The 24,836-nt window shown below is 40.1% G+C and overlaps 1 protein-coding gene across 1 annotated transcript in view; it reads left to right on the forward strand.

Annotated features, from left to right (window-relative positions):
• The window catches only part of LOC124796246 (protein phosphatase 1 regulatory subunit 12A-like), a 371,361-nt gene that overhangs the window by 340,933 nt on the left and 5,592 nt on the right, over window positions 1-24,836 (forward strand). The window contains 4 exon segments of the mRNA XM_047260342.1: window positions 9,079-9,204; window positions 9,496-9,603; window positions 9,701-9,787; window positions 19,601-19,705. Coding sequence (XP_047116298.1) covers window positions 9,079-9,204; window positions 9,496-9,603; window positions 9,701-9,787; window positions 19,601-19,705 — 426 coding nt within the window.

The raw sequence follows: 24,836 nt of genomic DNA on the forward strand, positions 1-24,836 counted from the left end.
TTTAATATTTTTGAACACGAATAGCGATTTCGGATATCCATAAATAAGTTCCAGTTCCGATCTTGTTATAAACCTGCGTAATATCGACTTTTAACTCATTTTCTGTGTTTTGACGACGTTCAGCAGCTCAGACAAACATGTTTCATCAATTCATAAATAATGACTACAATCATCAGTTTCCAGGTCCTTAAATAACGTAGCGTGTGTGGATTTCTTCCTTCGCATTAGCTATTTCTTTGCAGACAGCTTTGTCTGGGATTTTTATGGCGTCGTTGGGCCCGGAAGCAGCAAGGAAAATCCCAGTTTGTGTGAGTAATACAAAAGAAACATATCGTAGAACATAACCTCGAGGAACGCTAGATAAATAATTCGCGACCGATAGGAACAGAGCGGCGCTTTCATCGCAGAGTGCAGTCAGGGGGACAGTTTTTAGGATTCTAAGAAATTGGTCGGTCGGTCGATGGATTTGTGCATATGTGGAGCCCTTAATTACTACATCCGTCACGTTACAGAATTTTGGCTCGACAGAAAAAGCACATGCTGGAGATACTTATCAGAGATATGTCTTCTTTAGTTTTTAAATCTGTGAGTAAATATGTAAATGTACCATTGCAGCTTTTTCACGGCAGTTTTTATTTTCTTAATTTTTTCAGTAAGACAGTATTTTATTATACAAAAAAAGTACATTCGGTTTATAAGTAACGTTGTCATTTTTAAGAGACAATAGGCCAGCGTATTGTGCACCATTGTGTACAAGATTTGTGACCAGAAAGATAAAACGCCGCGTAACTCATATAAAAGTGAAGAATGAAACGAACTTGATATCGAGATCTTTAACGCTGTTCGCCCGTTTAGACTACACAATCTGAAGAATGACGCAGTGTGTATTTTTGGCCGACAAGCTGAAACGTCGACGTGCGTTGTGCTGCTTCAAAACGAGGCTATTTCTATATGCATCATTGTTTCATTGCTGCCAGGTGTCCCCCCTCCCCCCCAGTTCTTTCTCTTTTCCAGTATAATGTTTTTGCTTACCGGTTGTTTTGTCTTTGTTATGAGGTATTTTTGGGAACTAATAAGCCAATCGAGAAACGTGTACCGCAGTTATACGTATGTATTTTTGATTTTGAAAGACACACATTTTGATTTTGATGCGGCTGTCAGTGGACAGGGAAAGATTTTCTCAAAATTGTTTATTTTTCGGCATTAATTTCAGCAAGAAAGTGCCAGTTTCCGTAATAACTGTTTTCAAAAAATTTGAATAAAACCTTCAGAGTATGAAGCCACATCAAACCTTATTAAAACTGATTTTAATATCATATTTGTGAAGATTCTTTTCATTAGTGTGAATAAACAACAATTATTGAAGTTTCTACCCTATTTATTAGTTTCCCACCACATGTTTGCTCATATCATTGTTGTGCCCTATTGCTCATATCATTGTTCTGGTCTAGATGTGCAGAACTGAACATCTTGTTTGTTCAAAATTGAGAATGAGGCCATTCTAAATCTACATCCATACTCTGCAAATGAACATGAGGTATGTGGCAGACGGTACATCCCATTGTACCAGTTATTAGGGTTTCTTGCTGGAGCGTGGGAAGAATGATTGATTGAATGCATATGTGCATGCAGTAACTATTCTGATCTTATTCGTATGATCCCTGTGTGAGCGATAAGTGGGGGGTTGTAGTATATCCATAGAGTAATCATTTAAAGTCAGTTCTTGAAACTTTGTTAAGAGACTTTCTCAGAATAGTTTGTCTGTCTTCAAGAGTCTGCCAGTTTAATTCCTTCAGTGTCTTTGTGACACTCTCCCATGATCAGACAAACCTGTGACTGTTCATGCTGCCCTTCTATGTATACATTCAATATCCACTGTTAGTCCTATCTGGTACGGTTCCCACACACTTGAGCAATATTCTAGGATGGGTCGCACAAGTGATTTGTAAGCAATCTGTTTAGTAAACTGATAGCACTTTGCCAGTATTCTACCAATAAACTGAAGTATACCACCTACTTTACCCACAACTGAACCTATGTGATCATTCCATTTCATATTCCTACAAAGTTTTACACCCAGGTATTTGTATGAGTTAACTACACAAAACTATGCAATAATAGTTTTAAGAACATTATTTACCATTTCTTGTATTGCTGTAGGTATGTTTGAAATCGATTGCAATAGTAGTGTCATCTTTGCAAGCAACAAATTCTGATTTATTGCACGATAGACAGAAGTTGGTTTACAAATAGGAGGAACAGAAGTGGACCCAGTAGTGAACCTTGTTGAACCTCATAAGTGATTTCTTCCCATTCAGAATAATTTCCACTGTTTACATTGCTTGACCTTTAAAGTAAAACGATATGATGATAACTGTTGGTTAACTATACTATAAATTCTGTAAAAACTCAGATTATTGGAGAATATTGTGATTCACACAGTCCAGTGCCTTTGATAGCTCACTGAAACACCAACCTTTGTTATATAATGTTCGTAAAATATGGTGAGTGAATGTATAAATGGCATTCTCAGTTCAGCAACTCTTCCGAAATACAAACTGTGATTTACTGAGGATGTTACTGATCCTTATGTGGCAAACTGCTCTAGAATACACCACCTTCTACAAATAGGAATTGGAAAATTGTCAGTTGTGCAATGGGTTTGTAGCTTCTGACATGTCTCCTACCACCTTTCTTGTTGAGGGGTTTCGGAATAGCATATTTCAGTCTCTGGAGAATAGCCCACATTTAATGATTCATTACATATTTCCTAAAAGACAAAGACAGTGCTTATAATATGGGGACAAGTCTTTAATACTCTGTTGGAAACACCATCAGGTCCAAATGAGCTTTCTTCTTCTTCCCTTTTTTTTTTAAAAAAAAAAAAAGTGAGTGAGACGTCCATATGATTGAATTTTATGAGAGTTGCTTTTGCGGTGTAATGCTTAGTTTTTTTGTCCTGAACTGTTTGTTCTTACATTTTCTACTACATTTAAGAAATTATATTTAATCATATCTGCTACCTGTAATAGACCATTTAGCTCTTCAGTTTAAATCAGTGATGGTATTTGCCTGTTCTCTGGCCTGTTGGTTTCACTACATTCCACATTTATGACATAATGTGGAAGTCCTTGAGGTTACAATAACTTTTCTTAGTAAATGGAGTAGTTCTTATAGTTGCAACCATTTTCCTTTTAACAAAATACAAGTTTCAAAATGAAGCAGCCTCATGCCCAGAACAATTTTATTCAAAGTGGCACAGGCTGTGGCATCCTTTGTTCCTATCAGTTACATATAGCTATTTGATTTAAGTGAGTATGTAGTAACTTCGTGTGTGTGTGTGTGTGTGTGTGTGTGTGTGTGTGTGTGTTTTATTATTATATATTTGCTGCTGTACCATTCATATATAGTTTAAACATTAATATTTAAGTATCAGTACGTAGGTCTTTGAAAGGTTTCAGTGGTGGGAAAAGAAACACCCATTGATAATGGTGAAAGGGGATGACTACTTTCATTCCTCTTACCTTTTTTTTATTTTATTTTTTTTCTGTCTTAAAAACAGAGATGCAATAGAGGATTTGTGACGTTTCAAATGTGTCAAAGAGTGTAGTAGTGTTTTTGTGTTACATGAGGCATGAACTTGTGTGGCATTTATTTAGAATGACATAACCCATTGCATTTCTGGGTCTTGGGTCTGTTGTGTAGATAAAATGGAATGGTTATTCATATGTGTAATAAGTACTAGCAAAATATTGGAAATGGTGATTGCTACTGTGGCAAAATGCAGCTAAAGTAGTAGAAACAGCATTCAGAGAGCAAATATAATATACAGTATCACCAGTTACCTGATTTGATCAATGCTTTGAAAATAATTCCAGTGTTGTTGCAACACAGTGAACCAGCAAGTGAGCAGCTAAGAAAAAAAAACTAGACTTTCAAATCACCCAAGAAATATGCAACAGATGGACTTCAACTTTGACCAAAAGTCCCCCCTCCCCCCCCCCCCCAAAAAAAAAAAAAGAAAAAAAAATTGCAGTTGCACATATCACAAATGTAGTTGATGTTTGATGTTCCTGAGCATATAGAAGTTACAACTAGTAAAAGAAATCCCGCCAACTTGTAAATATAAAATTGTCGAGCATGCAGTGAATTTCCAAAGAGAAGCATCATATCAGAGTGTAAAGAACTTACCACATCAACATAACTGGACCCTAGATTCAAGATGTACACTTCCTAGAAATTCCTTGTTACTGTTGAAACAACTTGCTCAAGAGAATTGACAGTATAACAAAATTTGATTTATGGAGCATTTAATACTAAGATAATATTGTGCAAAAAATATAATGTGCAAATAAGAGTAAAATGGAACTGTAAGCAGGGTTCGGTTACTTTCTGAAAGAGCTCCTTTCAGATCATAAAGTTTCGTTTGAAACAGAGAATCATATAATTGATAAAGGCACTTCAGGGGCTCCAATGTTCATTGCTTTAGTTTGGGTTTGGCAAACTTGTTTCTCCTGAGCCATGGGATTACATGTGCCGCCATACCTCTGTAACCATAACCTGTGGAAGTGCTATAGCAGCCACTATCTGACATGACAGAGAATGTTGCTTGCCACAGAAATTGAGGATTTTGGCTTGATAACTGCCTGGATTATTGTTACAAACCTACCTCCCCCCCCAATATCTCTCTCTCTCTCTCTCTCTCTCTCTCTCTCTCTCTCTCTCTCTCTCACACACACACACACACACACACACACACACACACACACACACTGACACCTGTTGCCACACTTCGTTTGTATGAGGCTTATCCAGACAGGTGGAACCGGGTGAATGGATTTATAACTCCATAGCTGTTGCTGGAGCATAATAATTAAAAAAAAATTCTTGGTGGAGCAGATCAACTGCTTGTGAGCACTTCTACCCAATATAATGAGAGAATTTCTGAGGATAGACATCATGAACATGCTCCCCCAAAACAGTTATAAGAACACAGCACAGTTAAGACAAAATGTTTTGGTCACTGTTGAGGGCCCCTTTGGTTCTACTATTACATGTAAAAATGGTCTAGATTGCATTACAAGCCGCCTGAATCTACAGACTGGTTTACCTTGACAAGTAACAAAACTTCAGAAGCCTTAAGAAGCTTAACGAATTTCCCATTTAAGTTAAATTCTGTAAAATTCAATTACAGCTGCTGGGTGGTATTATGAGGAAATAATAAACAAAGTTCTTGAAGAAATTTAAAAAGAGTGGTCAGCTGAAGGTGTTAATGGTTGTGCAAATCAAAATGGTGAGAGTGAATGGCTTTCTCTAAAATACATATACAGGGTGTTCATAATTAAAGTTCCAGAGAAAGAGAATCACTGCTCAGAATGTCGTCAAATTTGATCAGCATATTATTGACACGGGGAATTTCCATGGAACATAAGGAACATTTAATGAAAATTTTACCAATAGATGGCTCTGAAAGTGTCTTAATGTAAATGGAGTCGGCAACAAATGTGACAGATGAATCCCAATACAACAGCTAGGGTTTGAGTTGCACATTAAACCATCTGTGCTGTCCAAAGTATATGACTGCACAAGTTCTACAGTCAACAGTTGTGGTGCTGTTCGTTAGGTAAGCCATCCACCAAGGTTGTACCACGTCAGATGGGAAAATTGGTTTTTCATTTTCCTGGAGCCAAAAACTGTATCAAAAGCAAAATGACATCAGTTTCTAATTGTCGTTAGACTATTTTGTGCCAGAAGCTAAAACAAGAAACAGAACAGCATATTCCACGAGAGACTGGCGCATGTCAGGGGTCATGAACAGAATGTGTTGCACAGTGTGCGCCTCCAGTTCAGCTACATTCATAATTGGAGCACTGAACACATCATCTTTCAGATAACCTCGCAGCCAGGAGTCACACTGATTAAGATCAGATGATATGGATGGCCAGGTTGTAGGGAAATGGCAGCTGATAATTCCAGCATTTTGGAAATGCCTCTGCAGCAGTCACTTCTCTAGCTGCATAATGCGTGGAGCAGCACCATCTTGGATAAAAATAATCCTACCACAGTGACAGAGCAGACAATAGAACCCACAGGAATCATTACCTGGGGGGGAGGGGGGGGGGGGCGGGCGGTGGCGATATGGCCTTATGATAGACGGCGCTGTCAACAGGCACTACACAGTCATCTATGCAGAATGAAGTGGTATCAGTTGATGGGTGTGCAGATTTTCTGTCACCTGTATTCTGCGAACTGACATGTCCTTGGATATGGAAATGGGCTTTGTCTGTTTGTCTTTATTCAGTGTGTTCCATGGTCATTCATTGTCCACATCCATGCAAGGAAGGAATGCCAGGGTGAATGTTTGAATTGCTGGCAGGTCATTGAGGAGCAACTCCTGAACATGAGCATATGTGATTAATTCCCTGTGCAATGCTTGTTTACCCACCACTACTCGACCCCTCCTGCACAGCTGTGTCATCATCTGCACTAGATAACAGATCAACCGATTTCCTTCCTCTTCCACACTGCACTTCAAAATAACCTATGTTTTCAATTTTCGTGGTCATTTATTCCAGACCCTAAGCACACATCGGACCAGTTCCTTTTTTTGTACCTTTGGGTCTGGAACTTATACAGAGCATCTGACACTCATTCATCATCCCTGTAAAAGCAGCTTACCGTCAGCACACAATGCTTCATGGAGGCTATCATATTGGACAGCTTGGACGCAACTGAAGAATAACTATGTACCACATGCTTGTTGTTTTTCATATTATGATAGAGTGCCATCTCCCTTTTTTTTATTTTCCTGGTGACAATAATATGCTGTTCTAATTTGGAAAGGGTCATTCGAGAGTGGAGAAAATTGTTAGCCCAACAAGGAACAAATGAAGAGCGGTTCAGTCTTGGTCCTAAGAAAAATGGGTGTACATTGACTGCGTGGCCTTTGCGGATGACCCAGCCATTTTTGTTAACATCATAGGTCAGTAGTCAACAAGATCAATAGGCTGTCAGAAATTGCTGAAAAAGTTGGACTCCAGATCTCTCTTCCAAACACCAAATATATGATAAACATCTGTGATGGACCTGAATGGATGATCACCAATCTGGGAAAAATGTCAGTTATCTTAAGTCAAGTCATCCAGGAGAATTGATTAGGAGAAAAAGCAGTTAATGTCAGCATGAGGAAGTTAGAACAGGCATACCAACTGACAAAGAATACCTATAACAAAAAGTCCTGAGTATAGGGGCCAAGTTCAAACATTATACTACAATCATAAAACGTGAGGGCTTGTATGTATCGGAAACTTTGACCATGAGTAGACAATGTCAAACTGAGCGGCTGGAAAAGTGAGAGCGTAGGATATATGACAAACATCCTAGGTAATAGATGGGTTGATGGACAATAGCAAATAAGAGCAAATGAGTACTTGTACAGCAAGACAGAACCTATCACAGCCATCTATTAAGAAGAGACAGTTGTTATTTTACAGTCATCTCAAGAAGATGGACGGCGATTGACAAACAAAAAGAATATGGAGTTTCATCCAGTCTAAGAAAACAAGGCTGAGATGGTTCAAAGAATGTGAAAAAGATCTTAAGCAGATTGGCATCTCAGGGAGAAATTCCCGACAGGAACAAATTTAGAAGATTGGTGAACAACTATCAAGGTTTTAAATTGTCATCTCCGTCCAAAAGACGGAGAGGACCTGGATGGGCTCAAAAGGTACTAGCAGGAAGTCAAAGCTGGAACAAGAACAAGAACAAGAACAAGACCTAGACACTAAAATGAAATTGGTTGTTACCACACATTCCATAGACGCTCAACTCGATAAAGAAAAAAATCATTCTATGCAGTGATTCCCTTTCTACAGCATTTTGAAACTAGAACTTTAATTACAGGCCCCAGGTACATTCAGTTTGACATTAAAGTCAGTAATTTTACCCAATCACATTATACTGGTTTCATGCCGCTTAAATGGCCATCCATATATACCAAATTCATTACAGTACTAAAAGTACGGAAAATCTTGCTACTTTTGGGAACTATGACCAAGCAACTCTTGAGCCAGCTACAAGATGAACACATCTGCTAGCATGTGCTAATTGCTCCAGCGAAATCCAGATTGGAATAGTGTGTGTCCAGGCTATACAGAAGTAAGCAAATTAAAAGAAATGAAGCTTATGTAATGTGTGTTGTGTGCTAAAGCAAATAAATTGTATTAAAGTTGTGCAGGTTCAATCATTTGTTATCTCATTTGCACCAGTTGTGAAATAGTCCATAGTTAATTAGCCTGAAAAGGTTCGAAAACTATTTCAAAAAGTGACTGACTGCATTTTAAATGAACATTATGACATTAATATATTGTATACTGATGAATCCAAACGGGTGGACACACATGGCTGTTCCAGATTTTTCCCTGACCACGTCATATGAATTATCGGATTGTTCGTGTGGAACTTCAACAAGTGATTATGTCTATTTAACATGACTTTTAATAGGTGTAGCACCCTGAGATGTGAATACCCATCAGTTTTTGGTGCTTGTCGAGTACTGATTACATTTTGACTGAGAGAGTATGAATTGAAGAAAATTAGCTTCTTTGTGTGACTCAGTTTCATTCAGTTGCAGTACTCCACTGCTTAAGCCCTGTTTTGCACCATATCAGTATTTTGTCATTATACAAAGAAAATATTATTTCTAATTTCTAACATTGCATTGCTTGATCATGTTTCTATCCTAAGGGATTCGCAGGGAAGTAAGCTGCTTAAAATTACTCGTGAGTTTGGTCATTGCATAGTAAAAGAGTGATGCTAAATGTACAGTAGTTCGAAAGTATGTTACTCCTTTTATTAGACAAGCATTGGTAAGAAAAACTTTAATGAAATGTCTAGGCTTCAGTCAGTTCCCATAAGTACACTTGTAGGTTCTGGCATGATAAAGTAACACGTGGGAGACATTAAAATTTTTTCCACTTTGTATTGCAGTAGCCACTGCGGACTGTCTTTAAGTGTTACCTGAGTTTTTTCAGTGTTATACATGTAGTTTATTCATCATTCACCAAATTTATCTTTCAGAGTGGAGGATCTCCACAGTCGTCACGACTTAGTTCACCTGCAGCAGACTCCCCTATTAATTCTCGACATTCGTCCACTCTTTTGCCGCACGAGGCAAGTGAAAATGGTGAAATTGACTACAAAAAGGTAATAAATTATTTAAACTTTGAAATTTAAGAAAAGAGTAGTTTCATATGTTAAAAGATATCAGTACATTGAAATCTAATTATAAAGTAGGTTGTTCCCATTCCTATTAGATTGTAATGGAACTAAGGATGAAACTACTTGAACTCGTCAAACGATTAATAAATAAAGCTATACACCACAAAATGGAAATTACAGTGTGTAAAATACATTTTGTAGCTACTACTACATATCCCTTTCATATTATAAACTTGTTGGCTGTGGTTTGAAATGGCAAATGTTGTGTGTTTATAGCTCTATGAAGCCTTACTGTTGGAGAATGAAAGGATAAAAGAGAAATTACAGAAGACTGAGGAGGCTTTGAATGAAGCCAGGGTGCAGATTTCAAGCAGTTCTATACCTGTAAGTAAATGTCATTATAAAATAGTTTATTTTGAGGATTACTTTGTTTCAGTGTGTTTCTTTCTTAGTCACTGCTTTTATTTTCCATCATTTGCAGCCACCAAAGAATTCACTATCGGAGATGGAGAAACGTGAAAGGAGAGCAATGGAAAGGAAACTCTCAGAAATGGAAGAAGAACTGAAAGTACGTATAGGTCCTAATGCCCTCTTCATACCTATTATATTACAAATTGCATACTTTTTAAATTATTGTCCCTGATTGTACCATGTTAAAGTTATTGTATTTTACGTTCCTGTTAGTGTATGATTGAAAGGATCGCTACAAAACTACATTATAAAATAAGTGGAGAAAATACTTTATGTAACAGCAGGAATTAAAACAAATATTATTTTACACCCTCTTCTGTTCCATTGTGAACTATAATGGGTATTGAAAGAAGAACAGCGATGTATAACCAACCCTTCAGAAATAAGAGCTATTTATTAACAAAACCACTTTAATATAGGAACAAGGAAGAAATTTGAAATTAGACACATTTATTTGGAAAATTTTAAGTTATGCTAATAAAGGGTTAGCTCTTCGAACCAAGGAAAGAAAAATTAGATTGGTTAATTTTGTACAGAAAGAGAAAAAAACTAAGTTAATTGGGCATCTAACTCAAATTTCCATAAAAATATCCTAGAAGGAAGAATCTGGGGATAAAATGAAGTAGGTCCAGAACTTATGTATTACCCTCCCACCCCACCCCGGGGGCTCACGGTTCTTTCGTGAGTTCATGCATGGCGCACACAGGGCCCCCAAGCTATTGCAGCTCATTCTTCATTCTGTAGCTGCATTTCCTTCTCCTGCCCCTTCCCTTTCTATCCCCACTCCTTCCCCATTGCCACTTCCTTCCCCTCTCTTGGTGTTCTGACTTATGTCAATCTGGCTATTTCCCTGGTTTCCTGCATGGGTTGCAACTTTGTTCCTTTTGCCTGTTTTTTCACCCGTTCGACATTTCGGTCCCCACTTGAGGTTTGACCTCCACTTCAAAGTTTCCTGTTTTTAGTGTGAGCCATGAACTCACGATGTGGATTCCTCTCCCCTCGCCCTTCCCCACTGTAGCCCCTTCCACCACGTTAGGTCACCAGCACATGTAGCCGGTCTGTGTGGTGGGCCTGTTATGTACCCATATGGTTGAGCCCCCTGACAACACAGGGATCTGAGCTGTTCTCTCCCCGTGTATGCCAAAGAGTGGTTGCTTGTCATTGTAACTCCCGGCAGTGGCTACCGTGCCAGACAGCCCTTGCTGTGGCTGGGGGGCGCCCATGGGGAGAGCCCCTGGTTGGAGTGGGTGGTGTCAGGGTGGATGCTTGGTGCATGAAGTGTATCAAGCTGCAAAAATCTGACTGTTCTCACATGGCCGTCTTTTCGAATGGTGAGGGATCCTTAAATGCTGCCTCTTATGACCTGGCATCCTTCCCTTCCCTGACACCCCATGGGAGAAGGGTCAGGTTCACTGTTGTGGGCTGAAACCCTTTCGCCATTACCTCTTCCGTACTAGGATGGATGGGGACACTTTCACTGCACAGAGCTATTGCTTTTCATCAAAAATATAAAGGGCAAGGTTGGTGAATTGGAGTCTGTTAGTAAGATGCGGTCAGGCTCCCTTTTGATCAAAGCTTCTGCCACCCAATCCGCAGCTCTTCATGCCTGTGATTGTCTTGGCAACATGCCAGAGTCTATCACTCCTCACCCATCTCTGAATATGGTCTAGGGCATCATTTTTCATGGGACCTCATCCTGCAAACTGATTATGAACTTTGGGCTAATCTTGGAGCAGCGTGATGTTCATTTTGTTCGATGTGTGCAGAAGGGTCACAAAGACAACCGCACTGCTACTGTCACCTTCATTCTGACTTTTTAGGGGGATACGCTCCCAGAGAAGGTCAAGGTTACATGCTACAGATTTGATGTGAAGCCATACATCCCTTCACCTATGTGGTGCTTTTGGTGCTTGCGTTTTGGGCATACGTCTTCCCCGCTGTATGGCGGACCTTTTGTGTGGTGACTGTGGCCACCCAGTCCATGAGAGAAACCCTTGTGTTCTGCCACGTGTGTCTGTCAACTGTGCTGACTGCTACTGCCCTCACTCGCCAGATTGCCCGGCTTACAAGAGAGAAAGAAGATACGAGAATACAAGTCCTTGGATCGCCTGTCATACACTGAGGCTTGCCAAAAGTATGAGTGACTCCATCTGGTGTCAATATCTTCAACTTATGCCTCTGTTACTTCCTCACCTCCTCCTCCTCCTCCTTCGTCCGTACCCCAGCCCCGCCCCACTCTCCCCTCCGCCTCCCCTGCAGTTCCCATGACCTCCCCTCCCTGGCCGAAGAAGTGCCCCCCTTCTTCGGCATCTGCCGGAGATCAGGCTCCCTCCCAGGAACCCTCTACCCAGCGTCTCTCAGGCCAGAAGAGATTCACCACCACTTGGCCACAATGCGCACCATCTGTGCACCTGCTGTCTCTCGGTCCCCGATCTTGCAGACGCCTGTACTACCCCTTTGTCGTGCCCTCCTCCACTTCAGAAAGAGAAGGAAGAACATATATCCCACGACAAGGCGCCCCGGAGGTGCCAACTCCCCTCTCGCAACATGAGTCGGGCGTCTTATTTATGTATGTCACCCCATCCTTGTTGGTGACAACTACTGACAAAGTGACCTGACCACCTCCTCGGCTCTTTCGTGCCTATCTTAGACTCACACCACACGATCAGTCAGTGGAACTGCAATGGATACTTCGTCACCTATCGGAAATGCATCGTCTTGTCTCCTCTTATTCTGCATTCTCTCTTGCTCTCCGAGAAACGCATTTCTATGATAACCACTCTCCAACTTTCCTCGGTTATTGGGCATTCTGTTGCAATCGTGCTGGCCCTGGGATAGCATCTGGTGGGGTCTGCACTTTGGTTCACTCCGATGTCCTTAGTGACTGGATCCCCCTACGTACTCCCTTGAAAGTGACAGCGATTAGAGTACAAATGACTCCGGCAATCACACTTTGCAATGTCTACCTCCCTCCACGTTGGCAACTTCCTTATGTTGCCCTATCTATCTTAATCCAGCAACTCCCACCCCCGTTTCTCCTCCTTGGGGATTTCAGTGCCCACCATCCACTGTGGGGGAGTGTCACTTCAACGGGTCAGGGTTCTTAATTGACCAACTTATTACTGACTTCGATTTGTCTCTCCTCAACAATGTTTCCCCTACCCACTTCAGTGTTGCTCATGGCACCTTCTCTGCTATCAATCTCACGATCTCCTCCCCTGCCTTCGTGGGTTCCCTACATTGGTCATCCCATGATGACCTTTGCGACAGTGACCACTTCCCAGTGACGCTATCGTTCCCCTGCTGCCACCAGGCAGACAGGCCCCCACATTGAGCATTCTGCAGGGCCAATTGGCCTTTATACATGTCTGCTCTCCGCTTTGACACCTCCCTGTCGAATTCGATTGGTGTACTCATGCAAGGCATCTCTGCCTCTATTCTTCATGCTGCTGGCACTGCTGTCCCTCTATTCACAGTGCCCCCTCGTCATCGGCTGGTACTGTGGTGGACTAAGGACGTCGCAGTCACTGTCCAGGACCGCCTATGGGCACTGCAGTGATTTAAGCGACACCCCTCCCAGACCAACCACCTCACTTTTAAGCGTCTCTGAGCTAAGGCTCATTACTTTCTTAAGCGGAGTAGAAAGGAATGCTGGGAGCGCTATGTTTCCTTCCTGGGGACGTATGCCTCTTTATCGTAGTTTTGGTCAAAGCTCTGTAGTGTTCTGGGCCACCAGCAACAGTCAACTGTCCAGGGTCTGAACCTTAAAGGAGCTCTGTGCACTGATCCATTGGTTCTCGCAGAACAGCTTGCGACACACTTTGTAATGGCATTGTCGTCCGCTTCCTACCCTCCTACCTTTCTCCAGCAGAAACACGAGTTCAACAGACCCCCCTCCGTTTCATCCTGCACCACGTTGAGCCCTGTAATGCACCTTTCACTGAATGGGAATTGGTGCAGGCTCTTAGCTCATCACAGGGCACAGCCACAGGGCCAGATTCCATTCACAACCAGATGATTCAACACTTGGACGTTCCCCAGGGGTAACAGCTCCTCAGCTTCTTCAGTCATATCTGGCTCACGGGTGTTTTTCTGTCACAATGGCGAGACAGTATAGTTATCCCTGTCCTTAAGCCCAGGAAAAACCCAACGTCTCTAGACAGCAAGCACCCCATTAGCCTTACAAATATGCTTTGTAAACTGCTCGAATGGATGGTCAACTCCAGATTGTGTTGGGTACTCAAATCTCTGGGCCTTTCGTCATTGTATCAGTGTGGCTTCCGGGCAGGGCGATCTCCAGTTGACCATTTACTCCAATTGGAATCAGCTATGTGTCTGGCTTTTGCTCACCACTGGCACCTTGTCGCAGATTTCTTTGACCTACATAAGGCTTATGACATGGCTTGGCGCCACCACATTTTAGTTACCCTCCATGACTGGGGCATCCGTGATCCCCTTCAGATTTGTATCAACGAGTTATCATCTTACCGTCTCTTCTGGGTTCTACGTGGCACTTCACTCAACACTCCTCAGATTCAGGAGAATGGTATCCCACAGGGTTCTGTGCTAAGTGTCACACTCTTCCTCATTGCCATTAATGGGTTTTTGACCTCTGTTTGGCCTCTGGTTACCTCGGTATTGTACATTGACAGATTTTTGCATCTGGTGCGGCTCCCACTTGGTGGCGTCTGCTGAGCGCTAGCTCCAAGGCGCCATCCGACGGGCCTCTGTGTAGGCCATCGTCCATGGCTTCCAGTTCCCCCCCCTAAAACGTGAGTTAAGTGTTTTTGTCGTCAACCCACAGTGCACCCTGACTCAGAACTTTATTTGGGCAACCGGCCCCTCGATGTTGTAGGACAGTCCCATTTCTTGGGCCTTATTTTTGATAACAGGCTGACATGGCTGCCCCACATTTGCCACCTAAAGACTGCATGCATGTGGAAGCTTAATGCTCTCTGCCTCCTAGCCCACACGTCGTGGGGTGCAGACCGTTCCACTCTTCTCCATCTTTACCGTGCTCTGGTCGTGTCCAGACTCGATTATGGTCTTCAGGTTTATGGCTCAGTCGCTCCTTCCACTTTGAAATTCCTTGACCCTGTCCATCGTTGTGGGGTGCGTCTGGCTATTGGTGCCTTTCGCACTAGTCCTGTTGATAGTCTCCTCACAGAAGCCGGGATTCCCCCTCCACATATCCAATGGAGCAAACTCCTTGTTTTTTATGCAGTTGCCATTCGCCAATTCCCTGACCATCCTGTGTACCCTGTGCTCTTCGCCAATGAGGGATGTCTCCCTCCTAATACCCGCCCAATGGGTGGGATTGCCGGTAGGCATGCATCTCACTACCCTCTGCTGGGATCTCCATCTGCACTCCCTGGACTGCACCCCTTGTCTTTCCTCTCATAACACCCCCCCCCTCCCCCCCCCACACCCCCCTCCCCCCACCCCCGACTGCCTATACCGCAGATTAGGACCGATCTCTACCAGGGTCCTAAGCTCTCTGTTGCTCCTATGGTTTACCGGCGGCTTGTATGTGCCAACCTTGCAGAGTTCCAGGGTGCCACCATCGTTTACACTGATGTTTCTAATACTACCCATAAGGTGGGATACACTTTCACATCTCCTACTGACTTCGAGCATCATTTGTTGCCAGGATCATGTAGTGTATCTACAGCAAAGCTTCTAGCCATTTACAGGGCCCTTCTCCTTGATTCTCAGGCCTCCCTCCATAATGTTTTAATTTGTTCCGATCCCATGAGTTACCTTCAGGCTATCGATGCTACTCTCGCCACTCCTTGGTCTCTGCCATCCATGACCATTTCTCTGCCCATGAGCGTGCCGCCTGGTTCAGTCGTCTTTTTCTGGGTCCCAAGTTGTGGGAATCACAGGGAATGAATTCGCTGACCGTTTAGCTAGAGAAGTGAATACTTACACCATTTCCTTTCACAATTCCAGCTGCGGATATGTGGATCCACGTTAAATCTCTGTTTGCCCAACAGTGGAATGCCATCTGTAGCACTACTGCTCATTGTAATAAACTCCACACAATCAAGGAGTCTACTGCAGTTTTGGGGCACTTCTTCCGCCCCTCTGAGAAAGAGTCCACTGTTTTATGCCGTTCACGCATTGACCATACCCGACTCACCCATTGTTTCCTCCTACATAATGACTCACCCTCACAAAGTGGTTGTGGTGCTAGACTGATGATATCTCACATATTGGTGGCATGTCCTCTTCTTTCGACCTTTTGTGCTAAGTATAGTCTTCCTACTTCCTTAAATTTAATATTAGCAAATGATCCACGAATGGTAGACCTGGTCCTTGGTTTCCTTCGTGAAAGTTGTTTTTATTTCCAGATATAAGGTTTTCTTTAGCCTTGGAGCAGGGGCGGGTTGGTTGTGGTTGGGACTCCTTTTGCAGTCTTCACAGTCTGTGACCCCTTGACTGCTCCCCCTTTTTTTTTCCAGTTTTCGATTTATTCTCACCTTTTATGCTTTTTCTGTGTGTGTCTGGTGTTCATTCTTTTATAATTTGTCTCCTGTGACGGAATCCGTTAACTTTTAGCAGACCCTCTTTCTTATGTAACCCACTTTGGAATCGCGAGACTGATGACCTTGCCGTTTGGTCCCACACTCTCTCAATTAATCAATCAGCTGTATTACAAAGTGCTAAATAGTTGACTGAACTACAACCAAATTGTAAAGATGGCATGGAACAGAGAAGGATGCCTGTGTCAACAAGGCTTTCTCTTTAGTGCGTGGTGGTGGTGGTGGTTGTTTTGGTTGTTCTTAGTGTGGGTGGTTGCCACCTTCTCGTTTTATTTGTCCCACGTAATCAACATCTTTTCATATTTAATGAGGGAATTTACAGTTATGAAAACCCTTTGTTAAGTTGCAACTATGTTTCATAATGTCATTGCTTAGGCCCCCTTTTATGCATTTTTAACATAACTAAGGATATTCAGTTGTTGTTATCTATAAGACTAGAAAATGCTAGGACTTCAAAAGAGAAAATGTGTATAGTTTTTTATTCTTTTATGTCTGCATGAGAATAACTGTGATGAAATAAGTGTTGATTTTCAGAAATATTTTTAATTTATTGAATCAATATACCGTACACAGGTGCACTAGAACTACACATTCTTTTTTTATTATGAACAGCCTTGTGCAGCATTTCTAATACATTTCAGAACTTTGGATGCCAAACTGATTTATTGCGCTACAGCAGTGAGTAACAGATTTGGTGAAATTACCACTCGGTCTCGCATCATTTTCAGCCATCCACGGATCATACCTCATATTGTGTTGCATATATATAATTGATTTTAAAGGATCAATGTAAATATTCCTAGTTTATTGTTTTCAAATGGCTACATGTATGCCTCTTCATATTGTTTCCTAATTACCTAAGAAGTATGGCATGTATAATACAATGAATAATTTGTATTCAAACAAGTAAATACTGTCTGAGAGGTAATAGCAAATAACCACTTAAATAATTAAAATTAAAAAAAAATTGTTTTAATTAGAATATTGTTGATGCAACACCATGTAGCTTTGCTTGAATCAGTGCCAGAATACATGAGATTTGAAATTATTTCAGGTCAGTGTTGTTTAAGTTGATCATTGCTTTCTGTTTTCGCACATTCATTTATTCTATTGGAGTGAAATTTCAAAAATATGGGACAGAGGTCTCTGTGGTAAGAAATAAAACTGTAGTTATTTGCAGGCTATGTTTGACAAGTGATGTGGATTGATGAACCCAAAAAGAGATATCAACAAGCTTATTTGGATTTAAACAAACATGGACAAATCTGAACATAGTGAAATTCAGTTTACAGTGATAAAAGTTTTCACATCTCTAACTAAGTTTTTATATAGACTGCTGCCATAAATGAAAGTTACTTAAATTACTCCACTTTTCTTCTCTGCCCCCCCCCCCCCCACACACACACACACACACACACACACACACACACACACACAGAGAGAGAGAGAGAGAGAGAGAGAGAGAGAGAGAGAGAGAGAGAGAGAGAGAGAGAATGGAGATGGGTTGATACTCTCATGGTTAAATACTAGAGTTTCTGTCTTAGGAACAATACATAAAGTTCACAAGGTTTGCCCAAAAGCATGTTTTAGGCCAAGGTTGTTCTTGAACAAAGTTACGACTAGATTATTTGTATACACATACAAACATTCTGTTAGGACCAGTACCAAGTTGCTTTTGTGAGTTAGCATTCAGTCATGTAGTTAATAGAAAGAGAAGAAATGGAATGAGTACCTTCAGTTGTAATAACTGTGAGACACACTTCCATATCTCAGTTTCAGGAGGTTTTGAAGCTGAAAATTCCTCCCCTCCATTTCTCACCAGTAATACCTCACCCCTAACTATAACCTATATTAGTTGTCAGTTAAATATCGAAGGCAAGGGAGAGTAATATCATAGCTGTAGGTGACAGTGTAAAGGTGACATCCCGTTTTAAATCAAAATTGTTTTCATATTCAATGCCTGTACCTGAATATCTTTGTGTTACACCTTTAATTTAATGACGAGTTACTGCTGCCATCCACACTGTTTTGTCCAAATTTTCCCTGTTTTGCATGCACATATCTGGAGTTATTTACAGAAAATATTAATTAGGGTTGCTCTTTAAGGCATATTATTTTATTCTTTAAGTTAAAGGAATTTTCCTTTGAGAGGCTGGCATATAGGGACGCGTGCCGCAATGATCACTCACTCAGTTGTGCAGGTAATGGTTGGGGCGTGAATAAAACTTTAGAGAGTACGAATTAGTTAAACTCGTCACCAACTGCAGGCCCTTTATATCTCCACACTATTAACTGCCAATATGAACTGTGCCACAAAATTTAATCCTGACATTTATTCACATCTTCAATCTTGATATAATGTTTGAATAATCAAGATATAAATCCCCTTGCTCAAGTTTACACACACCTAACTTCTACCTGAATCAATATGAGTCATCAGTATTTCATTCCTTCATAAGATAATGGGCAACGAACAGAAAACTGGCAGCAGAGGGAACAATACGCAATGGGTATGAAAGATCACTACTGCACAAAGGATAGAACTCTGGTGAACAGAAAACTTTTCCCTCGTAACCCAGCATGATATAGTATATCTTTATAGACATCTGTTGGTGATCTGTAAAATGTGCTTCCACATAGAATTTCTGTCTCTTTCTACAAACATGTCTGCAGTTTTAGGTTTCATACTTACTTGTATGTGTTAGTGTCTTATCTTGGTAAGTAGATTTAGCTTATAGACACTTTTCAAATAAAATAAGCAAACACTGATGTTCATGAAATTTTATTGAAACTTTTGTATATCACTTTATTAAGCCATTTCCCACCCCAACCCCCCTCTCCCTTTTTTCTTTTTATGTTCTTTACCATTTTTAATTGGTTGTGGCAGCAGCATGGTTTTTTTTATATTATTATGCAAAGTTTTGTATAGTTTCTTCTGTCCCTGAACTGTGGGTGCTTAGCTTCTAGTCAAATCTTCCTCCAGTTTAGTTACGCATAACTCAGTTACATAACTACAAACTTTTAATTCCTGTTTCTCTATGTTATACTTTTTCTTGGCTGCACAAATTTTACACACAGTACTTTTTTTTTTAACCATTTTCTTTGTGCCACAGACCATGCGAGATCAAAAATTTTGATTTTTGTGGTTTATGCTATAGAGGCCCAAACACATTTTTGAGAAAACCTTCCATTTTGTCCATATTATAACAGTCTGTATGCCATAGGCTACATATTTTTAACATGAAAGACAGAAATATTTTCATTACCCACAATGTGTATAGCGATAAAAACCATTCATATCCCCAACACCATAACCGTAAAGGGTAATTGATTTCTGGATGTGTTTCACATTTCTACTTTTTCAGCAATTACAAAAGCTCAAAGCTGAAAACGAAAGATTGAAAGCAGAAAACCGGGCTTTGACTCGGGTGGTGTCGAAACTCACCAATTCTGCCAATGCTACAAAATAGGTAACAAGGAATACTTAACAGTGACATTATTGCGTATTCAACTCAGCTGTGCGCATGTGCTGTGTTGTTCATCCGCTCGTTAGATTTTTTTAAGGCCCTGTGTGATTAACAAATGCCACTGCAGGTAGAAAGAAGTGTTTGTAATTCCTTGTGTTGCATTACAGTGGTTCTCAAAGTAAATGGTGTGGCCATGTACATGATGTTTCACATAATACCTATTTAATACTGATTAGTAAAATATGAAGGGTATATTCATAACTCTCCCTTCTCTATTTATTTTATTAGATTTCATCTAATTTAGGTGAGAAACTGAAACACAACTTAATAACTGCAGCTGGAAGGTAATCCCAGGAGTAGGCACAAATAAGTGCAAAAAAATTAAATGGAATAAACTATTCGGACACTTTAGAACACTGTTCTGGAGCAGTGAGTTCAAGTGATAACAGAAAAGGCTCTGATGGCTCAACAACTTTATCATGTTGTTTAGTTTGTGGAACATCGGTCTAGTTCATTCATATCCCACACTTTCACAAGCTATTTTTTAAAACGGATTAACACAGAAGTTGCTTTACTGTATCTGCTTGACATTAATTTCTGTAGACTCTGTGCAGATTTTGTATGGACAGTTTAATTTGATGTCTGTCTTTTTTTTTCTCTTGCTTATAGACTTAAATGTTTTAACATCAGTGTCCTGTTGCTGAACATTTGTCTGAAAAGAAAAGTTTTGAATTTATTTGCAACTTTAATTATGTTGTAGATATGTGTTTGGAATATAAAATTTTTTGTGTGTAGTATAAATAAGGTACTGCTGTAACAAATCCATAGACAAGACAGTATCTGAACTGTTGGTGTCCTAATTACAAATTTAATACCGTATACTATGGTGGATCAATAAGTACCTCAGCAGAGTTTAGTTAGTTAGTTAGTTTTTTATAATAGGAGCTTATTAAGTAACTCAAAACAAGTTGCAAAGAAAAAAGCTACATTTCTTAGCCGTTATTAAGAGGAAATAAAGTGTATAATCTCCTCATTTACGTAACTTATTTCTCTCTGATGGATGAAGCATCAATATCATGGCCTTCTCACAAAGAAATGAAACAACTTTTCAGGCATTTTTAATGGCTTGCAACATTTTAATAGTCACTTGTTTAACGAAGTTCATCAGCAAAACATCTTTAACGACAGATGTGGTTATTACCATTGTTTGCTTTACGGGAGAATCATTGTATTTCAGCTCTGAAGATGGCTTCTCTAATTTCTATGTAGTGGTACACCCAGACTCAGTGTTGACCTTTTGGACATAATAGATTCTTTTTACAGTATCCATATCCATTTGTCATGCACAAATTGTACACAGCACCTTAAGAACGATTTCACTACTTCACCAGTGTTTGTGGATGGAACTACCATTTGTGAATTACTTGCTCACTGGCTGTGACGTGCAGTGGTTTTACAAGTCACCCAAATTGCAGGAAGAATATAAAGTTCATATGTCCTTCAGGGTACCTGCACCAACTGAAGGCACTGTATTCTGTATGGTCACAACCATATAAGATGAGCATTTGTGAAGGAGGAGTACTTCTTGGTTGTAAACAATTATTTGGACTCTTCAAAAGTGGACAGTAATAACATATCCTTTACTGCCTTCAATCTGTAGTTCACATACCTACCACAAAATCTATACCTGAGAGAATACACACTTCTTTAAAGTTTCCAGAAATTACAACAACCAGTGCACACCCATAATGTATAAAAGTATTACAACTTTTCCTTGTTCAAAATTCAAACTAAAATCTCAACATGATAGCATCAAAAGTGTTGCAGAAATGATTATTATGCATTACTTAGTGATCCACCCATGAAGTCGAGTTATCAACACAGAAAAAAAAAAATAGTCTTTCTTGTCAACAAGGTATTTAAAGGAATTGTAGATTTCATTTCCGGGAATATTTTGTGTCTGATACAGGTTTGTGGAACTTTTGAATAAATTGTCAGTAGTTCAAAATATATTTTGATCATCTCACATTGTATTTGCATCACTTTGCTTCCTTGAAGACTATAACATGGATCTCAATCCACATTATTTTGTAATTAGTGTTACTGCAATATGCTGCCTTAACAGTATAGCAGAATCTGTGATGTGTTGCCTTACTTTAAAATATTGTAGCATGTTTGTGACACATCTTCTGTTGCTTTGAGAAACATAATCATTAACACATTTATGTTTTTAATGGTAATAAGAAATAAGAACCTGTGAGCCAACAAAACAAGCATTTTTTTTGTAAATAATCAGTTTCCTTGTTTAGAAATTTCTTGTTCACATTGAAGTCAACTGACATGAGTTCAGATTGTGAAATTACAACTTGGTTGTAGTATATTGGTCATCAGATATCTTGAGAACCACTGGACATTTCCCCTTTGAGCACTATTTTGTCTGTTCACTTGTGTAATATTCTTATGCTAACATTTTTTTAATTAAAGGGATGCTGTGTAGATTAAAAACAGCTCATATTGCCACCACAGAAAATATGTTAACTCTGTAAGCAGTAGGTATTTCTGTTCTTATACTTCGTGTATATTTATTAGCAAGTGAATGCCCCAAAATGAATGGGAAGATTAAATGTGCATTTGTTGCTGGCCGAAAATCCAAAATTTTCTACAAAAACACACACACACACACACACACACAGATGGGCGTGTTGTCTTTCAACATCAATTAAACTAATTCATCATCATCCCTGCTGAGCAGACCTTTGTAGAAGTTGTACATACGAATCCATTTCACATTAGTCATTTTCTTTATGAAAAAGTAAAGTGAATTTGAGTTTTGTGTACACCACATTTTTCACTGACAGGTTTTCATGCCAGTGGTAAATGAAAGGGCTAGATAATGAGTAATTGCGATACCCGCTTTTTATAATCAAACAAAGTAATGTAGTTTCCAAAGAATGGTTTAATTGTTATAGTAAGCAGTAAAATCAAACTTCACATGTCTTAATCCACATACTTATGAACTTTTTCCAACAGTATATGAATTGTTTCTGTCAGTACACTATTTACTGTACACAATAAGGCTTTTGACACTCATGGTACAGGAAAATACTACATCTTTCTCATTTGAACACTATTCTACATCCACAATACTTACATCATTAGTTTGGCTGCTCACTTCTGACCAACCAGTGGTCCTTCCCATAATATCTCATGGCAGTGTGGACCTTTAATTTAGTAGATCTGTTGATTTTCCTGAAAGTCCTGTTACGAAAAAGTATTTGGTGACTTGTATCCCTTGTGAAATTCAGAAGAGGGATATTAGGCTGAGTGAGCATCCTGTAAAGGCGCCATGCATTTGCAACTGATGCTTTGAGGGCCCAGGTAAAGAAAGGCTACCACCACTTTTTTGACCCTATCTTCACACCATATGTAGCTGTATAGTGGCTATGTGCATCTATGTGGTTCCCATGTGTTTACTACAATCAGCAATGCACGGAGGTCTGGCTGCTCCAACAGACTGCTTTACTTTCAGCATGACTACGGATGTAATTGTATGTAGAATGCGAACCAAACAATAGCTGTATTTCAATAAGTTCTTCTTTATTTTTCCTTAGTCTACCAGTTTCAGCACTTCACTACCCAAACTGTGAATGGGTGTACTACAAAGCTTCTGCAATAGAACAGGAGCCATCAAATAAATCTGAATCGCCCCCATGCAGTTGTTGTCCGTTGGGGTACTCACTTCAGAAAAAAAGAAGAAATTTAATCACAGAATCCAGATTTATTTGATGGCTCTGGCTGTTTTGCACCAAGGTTTGCGGACATCTGTTCGCACAGAGTGCGTAGGGGCTCAAGAGTGGCACCAATGAAGTGCCAAAACTGGTAGCTTAAAGAAAAATTAATAAGAACTGAATGAAATTCAGTTGTTCTATACTGTTTTTCTACATACAGTTTGATCAGCCACTATCCTGAGTCCTTGAGAAATCCACTATGAACTAGATGTAATTAGTTGCAGTTGATACACATTTGTTGTCATTCCACCTGACCGTTTCCTCAGCTCTCTCTCTCTCTCTCTCTCTCTCTCTCTCTCTCTCTCTCTCTCTCTCCGTCTTGTCTCAAGCTTCGTCTTCATCACAAGTGGATACTATTCATTCTGTTCTCTCTCATTGTACCTGTATCTCCTGCACCCCTGCTTGAAAGTTCCTGCATTAATGGAAGAGCAGTAAAGACATTATTGAAAAATAAATTACAGCCTTCTATGATACTTCCTCTTTCAAGTAATCCCATGATGACATTGTAGCCTTTCCCACTGATTACCAGCAAAGGACTTGGAAGAGCAGTTGAATGGAATGGATAGTGTCTTGAAAGGAGGATATAAGATGAACATCAACAAAACCAAAATGAGGATAATGGAATGTAGTCAAATTAAGTCGGGTGATGCTGAGGGAATTAGATTAGGAAATGAGACACAGAGATTTGCTATTTGGGGAACAAAATAACTGATGATGGTCGAAGTAGAGAGGATATAAAATGTAGACTGGCAATGGCAAGGAAAGCGTTTCTGAAGAAGAGAAATTTGTTAACATCGAGTATAGATTAAGTGTCAGGAAGTTGTTTCTGAATGTATTTGTATGGAGTGTAGCCATGTATGGAAGTGAAACATGGACGATAAATAGTTTAGACAAAAAGAAAATAGAAGCTTTCGAAATGTGGTGCTACAGAAGAATGCTGAAGATTAGATGGGTAGATCACATAACTAATGAGGAGGTATTGAATAGGATTGGGGAGAAGAGAAGTTTGTGGCACAACTTGACTAGAAGAAGGGATCGATTGGTAGGACATGTTCTGAGGCATCAAGGGATCACCAATTTAGTATTGGAGGGCAGCGTGGAGGGTAAAAATTGTAGAGGGAGACCAAGAGATGAATACACCAAGCAGATTCAGAAGGCTGTATGTTTCATTAGGTACTGGGAGATGAAAAAGCTTGCACAGGATAGAGTAGCATGGAGAGCTGCATCAAACCAGTCTCAGGACTGAAGACCACAACAACAGCTAGCAAGATATTAGTGTGTAGCGTATACCAATCACTGGCACACAGATACCATAATTTAAAGTTGAAATACATGGCTTTTTCTTA

The sequence above is a fragment of the Schistocerca piceifrons genome, chromosome 4 (genome assembly GCF_021461385.2).
Source record: "Schistocerca piceifrons isolate TAMUIC-IGC-003096 chromosome 4, iqSchPice1.1, whole genome shotgun sequence".
Classification (NCBI taxonomy): Eukaryota; Metazoa; Arthropoda; class Insecta; order Orthoptera; family Acrididae; genus Schistocerca; species Schistocerca piceifrons.